General features: G+C 42.4%; 1 protein-coding gene across 2 annotated transcripts; it reads right to left on the bottom strand.

Annotated features, from left to right (window-relative positions):
* Positions 1-50: 50 nt before the first annotated feature.
* On the bottom strand, positions 51-11,722 carry PHTF1 (putative homeodomain transcription factor 1). 2 transcript variants are annotated; one of them, XM_068660101.1, is made up of 18 exons: positions 11,536-11,722; positions 11,415-11,471; positions 11,252-11,321; positions 10,734-10,892; positions 9,907-10,066; positions 9,022-9,147; positions 8,244-8,403; positions 7,281-7,451; positions 7,123-7,200; positions 6,317-6,526; positions 5,789-5,917; positions 5,141-5,413; positions 4,439-4,570; positions 4,220-4,306; positions 3,046-3,201; positions 2,572-2,667; positions 1,809-1,934; positions 51-1,433 (listed from the first exon to the last, which is right to left on the bottom strand). In XM_068660101.1, the coding sequence occupies exons 1-18, from the start codon at positions 11,578-11,580 to the stop codon at positions 1,413-1,415; spliced, it is 2,256 nt and encodes a 751-aa protein (XP_068516202.1). In that variant the 5' UTR covers positions 11,581-11,722; the 3' UTR covers positions 51-1,412. The 2 variants fall into 2 exon arrangements, with proteins under 2 accessions (XP_068516202.1, XP_068516203.1); XM_068660102.1 differs by lacking the exons at positions 10,734-10,892; positions 11,252-11,321; positions 11,415-11,471; positions 11,536-11,722 and having other exon boundaries at positions 9,898-10,037.
* Positions 11,723-11,785: the final 63 nt, after the last annotated feature.

The raw sequence follows: 11,785 nt of genomic DNA, 5'->3' as shown, positions 1-11,785 counted from the left end.
TTTAAACAGATAAATATATAACCCAGATTTTACCCACAAACATAATACTCTTCTGGAAAACAAATGCAGTTTATTATTGGAAGTTTTCTGGACTCCAGGTTCAAATAACAAAGGTAATATAAAAATCATGAAGTCAAGTAGAAACAATTGTTTACGATGAAATACTTGTACTGTAGGTTTATTTGTACATTTTGATATATAAAAATGTCATTTCCTTTTCCATCTTACAATCTTTCCTTGTACAGAAAATAGCTATAAACAATTTGCTACCCAAGATTCTCATGCCCTCTTACTCCTTAAGTGAAAGAATGAAGCTATGAGAAGGTTGGTTGGTTGGTTGGTTTTTTTCCATTGCTAATATAATTGAAGGTAATAGTCACAAAACTTAAGGAAAATGCAAGTTTGATAGCCTTTTTTTTTTTTTTCTCTCCTATGCCTTTTCTAAACAATCTATTTTTAAGTGAGGTCTTTGTAACTTATCTCCCACTAACCTGATCCACGCAACAGAACACTTCCTTAGGTATTCCAGTGTAAGGCACTAATGCAGTGCACGGCTGCAGCAGCTTCACAGAACACTGGGTTTGGTGCGTCACCAGTAGGTACAGGAGCATGTCCTTTGTACACAGCACGTGCTACTAACTGCCCACTGACTAACCCTAACGGAGAGGTTAGCGGGAATGAACATAGCAAAATACTTCTAGTTGCCAGCTGTTCTACGTGTTGTTTGTGTTGTAAGGTTGTTCTCACGTAACTGATGTTTTCAAAAAAAACAATAATTTATTTGCAGTAAGCCTAATGTAAGCTACCCAGTATTAATCTGTTGTATCTACTATGCAGCTGCAAGCTCAACAACTGTTCAGCTTGTGCGGACTGAATTTCACTGCATCCTGCAGTAGCTCACGATAAAGAGGCAAAGCCCTCAGCACATTCAGGTAACTGCCTTTAAGTATTGTCTAGCTGAACAGAGCTCTGAAGTCAGTGTAGCTCCAGTGCTCTCTGGAAATGATGCAGACTGAACCAGGAGGCCTCTTTGTTTAGCTCATGCACAGGATTGACAGGTGTTAAACAAGGCACCCATCGCGCCACCCCAGTAAGAGCAGTACCATGACTCTTACCGTGTTTGATGCCCCACAGTATGTGCACACAATTCCTGATATTTTCAATCTCAGCTACTAGTATTTAGCCCCCTTTATCCTGTTGTACATGTGTATGCCATAAGATACCTAATAAGCCCAGTAGAGTTACAGAACAGTACAGCAGAGGAACAACGTTCAGTACATACGCTGAGACTGTTGAAGCCCTCGGCGGTTACATCTTTCTGTAGTGTGAGCGCACCTCTGCTTTCTGCCCAAGCCACTGGGCTCTGGTCTGTCCTGGTGGAGCAGATGGCTGAGTGCTGATGTTTGGTCAGCTCAGGGTTTAATCTTCCATAACTGAAAAGAGATGTTGAGAATGAGTATAGCCCTGAAAGCCACCAGGCTGAATGCTTTTCATCTACAGGTAAGGCTCCCATTTCCTTCACCCATCCTGCACTGAAGACAGAACTGAGGGTTCTGACTACTGGCTTTAAGCAAGCCTGAGCAGGGCTGAAACTTAAGACAGGGCTGTCCTTCCCCCACCCCGTGCCACAAGCTGCTTCAGGGAGGTAGAGCTTGACTCAAGATGGTCCCGTCTCTGAATTACCAAGCAGAAGGAGCTTAATTCAAACCAAGTCTTTTTGCTTGGGTGCCAAATTCCCCTTCAGTGGTGTAAGGGTGACACACCCGCATGCCCAAGAGTTTTCTTCTTTATGTGGGAATTATACTTACTCTGATATTGAATCCTAGCAGATCACTTACAACACCTGAGACAGCAGAAAGTATTACAACACGTGTTATATTGTAGATTAATGGGTTCATGGTCAGCCCGTACAGCCTAAATGGGGTATCTAATTCCTACAGTAAGAGAAAGAAAGAGAAAAGAAATAAAACACAACACAACCCACAACGTGTCATTAGTTAGCCCATACCTGAAGCAATTAATCTGCTTTTTAGCTTAATATCGGCTTTCTGAAAGACATTGTGCTGCCTCTGTAGCCTTACTTATACATTCACGTAAAAATTCCCACTATGGATTTCAGGCCTCCCCACTCAGATGTTTTCTAACAGCCATCCTGGACCTGAAAAAAACCTCCTTTGTATAAATACTAGCTTCATAACAACAGTTCGATGCAACAGGCTGCAAAATTTGTTTAGACTATTCTAGGTGGCTTTTAGACTATGCCCTTTCTTTTCAAATAGCTACCCTGCCCCTGTCAACATGAAACTTCCACTTTGAAGTTGCTGAAGGACAATGACATTCTAAATTGTAGCAAGCCACTGTTAGTCAAATGTTTGCAACATAATTAGCTAAATGAATCTTGTATTACTAGAGTTTATACCACTGTTGTCGAAGCACAAACTCCCTTTGTGAAACCTAGCTTATCTAATCAAAACACAATGGAACTGGAAAGAGCAAAACCACATGGTCACTGTCATTAGCCATAGTTGCTCAGCTTGTTGCAAACAATCTGTTTTTAGGGAGATAACTTACCTTCAGTAGCTTTGTAGAGAGTTTCAAAACATTGTTTACTAGAGACAGCTGTTCTTTCTTGTTTGGCTTCTTCTCCATCTTCAGGTATAAGTTTATCTGTGACATAAACATTACAGACGAGATTAATATTCCAACCCTAGCCCCCAAACAATTTCTGGCTTTGGAAAAATTAGTCATTTTTGCAATCTCACTCCTAAAGAAGTGGTAACATCTACAGACAGAGGACTTCAACAGTGTTACATCATTATTTTCCTGATTGACATGGCAAATGTATTAATGCCCAGCCAAAAATAATTTAAAACTTTTAAATTTGAGTCAGTCTAATGTTTACCAGCTTGTCCCTCCGTAGCTGTAGTTACATTGCTTTATTGCAGTGCAGCACAAATGCTGTTTTTTTTTTTTAAGATGGTCTGAAATGCAATAGTTATATCCAAAAATGGCATAAAGCCAAAGGGAGAACATGCATGGAGGTACCTGCTCAGTAAGCAAGATGGAAATATTGCTGTATTTCTTGTTGGTTTCAGATCCCAAGGATCCTAGGCGTAGTAAAAAGAGGAGAAGTGCTGCCTCCCAGATTAAGAACTCCCAGTTGTAAGCTGCATTCAGAAATGTTTTGTGACCCTTCAGGACCTGTATTGAAAACAAAAACATCTACATCAGTAACAACTAACATGCCTATTCTTTGGAGAGGTGCAAAAGCCTTGCCCTCATTCCTCTTCTGAACAGATGTCCATGCTCTGGAGTGACTGATGCTTTTTCCTTTGAAGTATAATTCATTCATGTAACAAGGTTAAAGTAAAAAAACTTGTTTACAACCTTGTTTTAGCTTGGCATTTGCTTTTTTTTTTCTTTCCACCAAGAAAAAGATGTGTTAGCCTGAAAGCTTGTACTTTCTTTTTCCTCCCTCTTTCCAATTAACTAGTAATTAAATGTCTTTCCTTGTGTGTGCTTGTCGCACAGCCTTAGACCACCACAGCCATGCTGATTCTGCCTTTCCTAGGAGTGCATTTATTCATCAGGTCTATTGCAGCAGGATGGGGACTGTCATTGCTTTCTCCAGTAACCTGTGGCTTACAAAAGCAATCACAGCAGTGAAAGTCAGTATCTCCTAATCATCAGTCCTATTTCCATCACAACTGCCATCTTTATGATATTAAGGATTTTCCTAAAAAACATAATTGATCTCTTGCGAAAACCAAAGAAACCAAGAAAGAGCTCCTGTATTAATACTACTTACTGTAACAGAAGGTTTAGTGAAGAATTAAAAGGTGGAATAGTTACTGAACTGCTTTTCAACCACAGGGGTTCTTAAAGATGGTGCTGCAATCAGCCCTCTTAAATAAAATGTCCTGTGAACACACGAGGTGCTTAGGCAGAATCCTTTATTTTGTGCAAAAAGCCTTCGACCTGAAATCTAAATTATACAAAATCCAAGCTTTCCACCACAAAAGTAGAGAATGAACATCTATAACCAACTACACATCACAAAATTTTTAAAAATGCAGAACTCCACTCCCCATGCTATTTTGGAGACCAACAGCTACAATGCAAGCGTTACATAGGTTCTGCAAAATAAAATATTCTTTTTTTTTGTCTTTTTTTTTTTTGTCTTTTCTTAACTTTTTTAACTACTTTAAAAAAATCTCACCTGGGCACAGCATATAAAAGCAATTGAAAGAGCCAGTAAAAAGATGGATGATACAACAACATCCACAGATCGCTGGGGGCCTCGCCTCTGCAGAAATAAAGACACTGAGTCAGGTCTAAGGTTTGGATGTAGGATCTGCAGAGACCTGTAACGTACCTACAGACTTCATTTACACTCACTGTAGTAACCAAACGCACCCATTCTTGGATTAGAACTCACCTTTAGATAGGAACGAAGGGATAACCAGATTTTAATGTTTTCTACCTTCTTGAGTCTGAAGTGAGGAATTTCATATTTCCTAGCTTTCCGAGCAGATGTAATGTGACTAAAAAGCTTGGCAAATAAAAACCTCTGCGAATTAAAAACACACATACACACAAAAACATAAATTAGAAAACATAATAAAACATACCAAGGAAAATCATTGCTAGGGTTTGCTTAGCAGTAACTGGCAGAAAGCCTTAGCTTTACAGCACTCTGGGAAAGCCTCACTGCAGGGTCTTGTTGCGTGACCTCTCAGACATTTGTTCTTGTGCGCGGCAGAGGTAGAACTGCTGATGCTACACAGGGGTAGCCACAAAGCCAGCAAATGATGACATTCTTCACAGCATGCAATATTTAGAACCGTTTGGACAAAGCTATTGCCCCGTTATGACAGAGCTGAATGTGATGTAGCCAACTCTATAATGCTAAGTATGCTTTTTCCTAAGTAGCAAATGTATCAACAAGCTTATGTCTGATAAATAAAGAGTCTTACCAGACTCACCTACCTAGGTTTCTCACACATCTTACCAGATTCAACACTTGTGCTTGCTGAGACGTGTTTGTCTTGCCATTGTCTTATAATTTGTAGCATGGTTTTGGAAGACCCACTGCTCCATGGTTCATGAAATATTTTAGTTTCAACATATTTAAGCATACCTGTTTGTATGTTCTCTCAGCAACACACATCATGAAGAAAAACATCCAGGTTAAGCAAAGACGTTCAAGGAAGTTGATGGCAGACAAAACAATGACGGGGATGCTAGCAGGTGCTCCACAAAAGATGTGCAAAAGCTCCATTAGAGAAAAGGAGCACAACTGCTCCAGGTTATCTGTGCGGAAGAGTCTGTAGAGGAATGGCAGGAATGCTAATCCAATGGTGATGATGTTTCCCAGCATTTGATACCCCACTCCCTGCTGGTAGGCATTAACCTGGCAAGCAGGAACAAAAACAGTGTGATCAACCAGGTTTTTTGCATCAAAGGAAACATATGCTGCTGTGGCAGCATTAATTGAATTGAGCACTCATTTTCCCCTCTGCCTCAAAGGACAGCAGAAAGTTCCACCCATTTCAGTCCAAACACTGCAAATTAAAAACAAAACAAAAAATGCTCACCAGTCTTTGCCAAGACTTGATAAATTTTGGTTTATGCAATTCTTAAGTACATTTAGGACAACTGTATTTGCAGCTGTGGGAGTACCAAGTTTTATGCCTCATTCCATGGTTGCCAGTGTAGCTATTTTCAGTTTTTGTTGTTTTTTTAAAGTGTAAGGGAGAAAGATTGCAATGCTTTACAGCTCTCTTACCCTGCTCATGATAATTCCACTGATCTCCAGCACAGACATGTCCACCTTCTTACAGTCATTCCCTTCCCAGATCAGTGCACTCACTTTTGCAGATGCTGGACTTGTATTCTGGAGCCAAAACAAATGGTTCTATAAAAGAAAAAAGAACACTACAGGCATATAATGCATTTTTGTCTCACTACTAAATAATTAATTCTACTATTGAGTATTTTGATTGAAAGGGGATTCCAAAGTTGTCTTTGAGTGGAACATTTTGTTTTGAGATTAGCAGTGCTCTAGATGATAGTGGGGGGAAGTTCATTGATCCTGTTTAGATCATTCTAGTCTCCTGTGTGATTAGCACAGCTGCCAGAATGGGCTCATCCAGCAGTAGGTTGCTTACATTATACCAACAGCATTCAGATGCATCTTTTGTATTATTTAGGCAGATAAATGAGGAGGGGGGGAGGGAGTAGTTGAATTGAAGAAGAAAGAAAAAAAAAACAACACCCTTTCATAGTACTCTCTACTGCATGCAAAACAACAAACCTGCTGGAAAACATCTTCCTTCAGGTCTCGCCTGGTACCTTTCACAGTCACTTCCTCGCTGTCACTGGTGCAGGATGAGCGGCACTCTGGGCCATGAAGCAGATCATCCCAAAGCATGTCTTCTGTCTCAGAGTCCTGGCGGGTACTTTCTGAGTCTCTCCGGGTCACGCTACAGCTCCGGGATCCCACGCTAATGCAGGATCTTGAGTCCTTTGAAGACGAACAAAATTTACACAGTACAGCCCCACACCCAAGTTGCATTCCCCTCTCCAAGCAATCAGACAAATCAGCTTCCATGGCTGATTCCACTAATTCTAATGCAAAGTTTTTCTGGTTTCTGCATAATCTATGTTAAGATTTTATTTATTTAAATATTTATATCCATACATGTTATCTATATTTTATTTTTAGATAGTGGGAGCAGTGGGTCAGGAAGATAAACAAGTAATCAAGTGAATGAGTATATGAGAATAAAGTATTTCTTCAAGAATCAGAATTTATTAGCATAAAAGCTACAACACAGTGCTGCCTCCCAAACACCAGGCCTTCAATACAAGCAATTCAAGGCAGCTTGGACCATAACGTGCTGCTAGTAGAATGATTTTTTTTTGCTGTTGTTAAACAGAATAGAATAGTCACAATTGTGAATGAAGTCCACAAAGCTGCAAACACGCATGCAGGGATGCCACACGTTATACCTGAAGATGCTGAAGCACTATTATTTAATAATGGTCTGTTCTGATGGGAGGGATATCCCCGCACTGGTCAGGCTCAGAAAAGTTAAGCCTGTGAATTTACCACCGTACCTGACTATATATTGTGGACTCCAGTTCAGATTCCACGACACTATCAGAGTCTCTGGCACCTTTAAGGGCTTCCTTGACCTGCCAAAAACAAAGGAAAAACAACCCATGATCCATAGCAGAAAGTTGCGTGGAAAATGGCTTAAATTCAACATGAGTACCTGTGAGACAGCCTGGTTCAGAGAAATGAGAGGCCTTTTCTGCTCTTCATAGCTATTGTCACTGGAAGCCCCTTCTGCATTCTGGCATAGTAAGATCCTTTGTGCCATTGCTTCAGCATCCTCCTCACTTGAAAGGTCATCAGAAATACCATCTCTGTTGGTGCAATCATCCTGGAAATGCAGAAAATAAGATGAAGGCACCAAAAGGACCAACCTGAATTGCATCAAACCGCAGGTTCAGAGCCAGTGCTGCTGCTACACCACGATACAGAGTAATCTCTTATCTCCAAATGTCTAGAAACAGAGAAGTTGGAACCGCACAGTACTACAGTCCTGTAGGGCTGAAGAAATTTGTTCTGAACAAATTCTAATCTATGTTCTTCATATTGGAGGTAACACCTTACTGACCCAGAGGAGCCTCAAAAGTAACTCCACAAAGCTTCTTGTTTTAGAGCTTTAAACAGCAATCACGATGCCTTAACTTAGTCTCTCTCACCCCCCAGGAGACATTTCAGTCTTCATTTTCCTATCTTCAGTCTTCCGGAAGATAACGTGAGAATTGTTTGCAAGGAAAATGTTTTACAGAACTGCTTTTGAAAATTTCTAATTTATTTGTAATCATTATCAGCAGTATTCCTTAACCGAGCAGCTTACGATCAGAAATCTTATAATGAAATAAGCAGTTAGGTAAAACAGACATTTTCCAGGACTGTCTGTGATTAACACGCTTGACTATTGTAAGAGACACACAAAAAGGTGCTTACAGTGAAAATTAGCAACACGTCAACTGTTCAGTCCAGAAGCAGAAAGGGTTTTTAGGCTTCCTACACGTAAGCAAAGATTTGTTGAGAAAGAGAGTACCTTGAATTGGAACCATCCATACACTTAAGTACCAAGAAACTTTTGGGCACACACAGAAAGTACTGAAACTTGTCACTGCAAATGGATGTTTCTTGCCAGTACCTGATGGCTCTTTTCTGCATCGGAAAGTTTGTTTTTCTCTTTCAAGTGCATCAGCCTGTATTCAGATCTGGCATGTCTGTGCTTAATGCCATTATTCACAGCATTCACACCATTTTCTGTCTCAGTCCCTTTCTCAGCTACCATCTTTATTCTTCTGACCCTGTGAGAGAAAACAAAATTAAGTGCTTTTATGTCAGAGAAAAGTTCTTTGAGGAAAACATCAAAGTCTCTTGTCACTTGCCATGCAGGTACAACATTAAACAATAGCTGAGGGAATACGTAACTGTCTTCTTCTGACAGGTTCTTTGTGGCCTGATTCTGTTGAAGAGACTTAAATCTGCTTCACTCTCACCATTTTTCTAACTGTAAACTTCTAAATCAAGAGGGAAATATTTTCTTATTCAAAAAACTAGCTAAGGGCAACTCAGAAGGCAAGAAGTCTGCATCAAGGAAAAGGATTTGTCAATTGAAAACTCATCTGGAAACTCGCTTGAGAAAACAGTAAAAGGCAATGAAATAATATCCCAAACAATCCATCCTCCTTTTCCCCCAGGTTTCCCCCATCTACCACTTAATTTCAGCTACAGCGTGAGATATAATACAATCTCCTAACAAGGACATAATAAAGACTCCTACAATACCAAGCATGCTCTTAGCTCCAAAGCTGGCAGACCCTGGGGACATCAGTGACAGCACACGTTTTGTATTCATTTTCCAAATACCAAATTGTTCGCACAGTGTCGTTACAAACACACCAAACCCAGCAAAGATCACATACCTCCTTCGGAACAGCATGCCAAGTAAATTGTTAAGAATGGATGCAGATTCCGACTGCTGTTCTTTACTGGCTTTCTCAGGAGAAGACCCGCTGTTCCCATCAACACCCACAGATTTGCGTAATTTCCTGATTAGAAGAAATAAAAGGAGAATTCAATTTGCATAGCAAGCTAGTTTTAGTTCTTTCTTAAAAAGATCTGAATTAGATTTGAACAGCATTTTAGATGCTATTTTACATGAGTCATGCTGACAGGAGGCTTATTTCCAAATAGAATAAATTTTACGTGGATAAGCAGAATTTATGCATACACAAGACATCAGTGTCACTAGCAAAGGAATTGAAAAGGATACAACAGACAAAAATCTAGATAGAATCTTTACTGTAGAAATCTAATGGTAGCAAAAATCTAACCACACCCCTAATTCTCTGTTCAGATATATTACAGTTGCATTTGCACTGAGTAACACTCCTAACAGTTAAATACCTAGCAGATGACCTGTAACATTTTCCACATGCAAAGAAAATTGCCAGCAATGAATTCACCAGTCATATGCATCATCATTCGCCTCTTCTCAATAAACATCAGCAATCTGGTATAGTTAAAACCAAAGCAGGACACCGGTTTGGTTTGCAAAACCTTGAGGGTGCCTTAGGAAAAGAAGACCCAAATGCCAAGTAAAGCAGACCTATCACAGCCTGGTAACTTTGCAGCATTTGTCTTTGTTATGAGAAGATTACATGCAAGACAGAAAATACTCCTTTTTACATTTGCAGTTAAATGACATTGACATAAAAACAGAAGAGAAAATATTTACTCGTTAATTCTCCCATGAGCAATCCATCATATGCTCTGATCCCAACAAATAAACCCATTACCTCTCTCACCTCCTCCGCCTGCTGAGTCCGTTGTTTCCCGAAGTTTTGCTGATCTGTGTGGACACTATTTGACAGTGAACAGTTCCCATGAGTAACATAAGGCACATAGGTCCCATGACTTCGCTTGCATTCACCACAGGTATCATGAAATACAATACAACTGCTATGACTGAAAAAGAGAAAATTGTATCAAATGCAAAAGCATGACCCAGTTTTTACTTGTCTTAACTACTTATTTTTACTCTGTATTATAACTTCTGCAAATAATACTGTACTGTAAACAGTATAGAATAAATACTGGACAAAGAGAAAAAGGAAGCTGAAAGATCACTTCAAAGGACAAATCAAGAACAGCATAAACAATCAGCTACTGGATGACAGCAGAACTGCAGAGAAGCATTCACTTGTGATTTCACTGGTTAAAATGTTAATGCCCAACAGATAGTACGAGGATGCCTAAATTAATAGATTTTACTGTCAGAAAGGACCAAGCATGTTTTTCCAAACGGATCTGTGCAACACCAAAGCACAGCTGGCTAAGGTTCCACAGGAAAGAAGGCAGTTGTGGACTCAGTGTGGCTCTTGAGTTTTGATCCAGTGCCTCATCAGCAAGACAGGGCAGAGCAAACACAGCACAAGAAGTTAGCCCATCACCTGAAAGTGCGGGAGCACGGAACCCACGAACACACTGAGGGTAAAGCTTTGCCCTGCGTCTGCAGGCAGTGCTCAGACAAGTAAATTATAGGATCCTTATCTTTTTTATTATGGACTATGGAAGAGTATCAGGTTCCTTGCAGAAAAAAAAGATTGTGGCACAGCCTACTGCTACTCCTTACCTTGCATAAGGTAGAGCACCAGGAGCCACATAAAAATACGCTGGGAAGTGACCTGTATCCACCACTGGCTGAACAGTGGGAAAAACACAACTCTCACAATTCCTTTCCTAGTTAGTGACGTCCAAGGGATCTCAGGCTTAGCTTTGGCAAACGTAGAACCTCGACATTCAAGGAAAAATAAACAAGTCGTTATAGGTGAACTACAAGAATTTTCTTACTTGTGACTTCCTCTTTGGCCAAGGCCAAGCTCTGCCGGGATGCCGCCATCCGAAGGGGAGCCAGCCCGACCTCCCAGCCTGTGCAGCTCAGGCAGGCGTGCCCAAAAACAGGCCCCCACCCTACCCACAGCCTGCTGCTCCCCTTCCAACGAGCTCTGCGCCCCCCAGCCCTCACGCTGCCCCTGCCCAGCTCCTCCTGCCCCTGCCCGCGGCCTTCCCTCTGGGGGCCGCAGAAAGCCCTTAGCAGGAGGCAAGCCCTCAGCAGCCGGCCCCCAGCTCCCCTCAGGGGCACCCCCTCACCTCGGATGAGATCCACGTCGATCAGGTCGGGCTGGATGTGCCCCTTCTTTTTCGGCTTGCTTTTGAAGCCCTGCGGAGCCGAAAACAAAGGCCCGTCAGCGCTCCCCACCCCCCCCCAACCCACCCCCCGCTCCCCTCACGGCGAGGGGGCCGCCGCCGTTACCTTCATCTCGGTCTGCTCGATGGCTTTCTCCCATATCTGCTGGTCGTAGGCCCCGACCTGCAAGGAGACCGGGCTGAGGCGGCGGCCGGGCCCGCGCCCGCGCCCGCCGCGCCGCACTCACCTTCTTCTGGTACCACGAGATCGCGTCACGGTCGCGCGCGGCCATGAGGCGCGGCCCCGGGCTCCCGGTGCCGGCCTCAGCCCCCGGTCCCGGTCCCGGTCCGCCGGTGCCGCCGTTACCCCGGAGACCGCCGCGCGCCGCCCGCCCGGTGCTCGGCTGCTGCCGCCTGGCACCGCCCCGGGCCGGGGCCGGGCAGCGTGAGGGGAGCGCCGAGAGGCCCCGGCCCGCCCCCGTGAGGCGCGACAAGGAG

Source organism: Anas acuta, chromosome 24, assembly GCF_963932015.1.
Source record: "Anas acuta chromosome 24, bAnaAcu1.1, whole genome shotgun sequence".
NCBI lineage: Eukaryota > Metazoa > Chordata > Aves > Anseriformes > Anatidae > Anas > Anas acuta.
The sequence above is the reverse complement of the archived record's forward strand: the minus strand, read 5'-3'. Positions and strand labels throughout refer to the sequence as shown.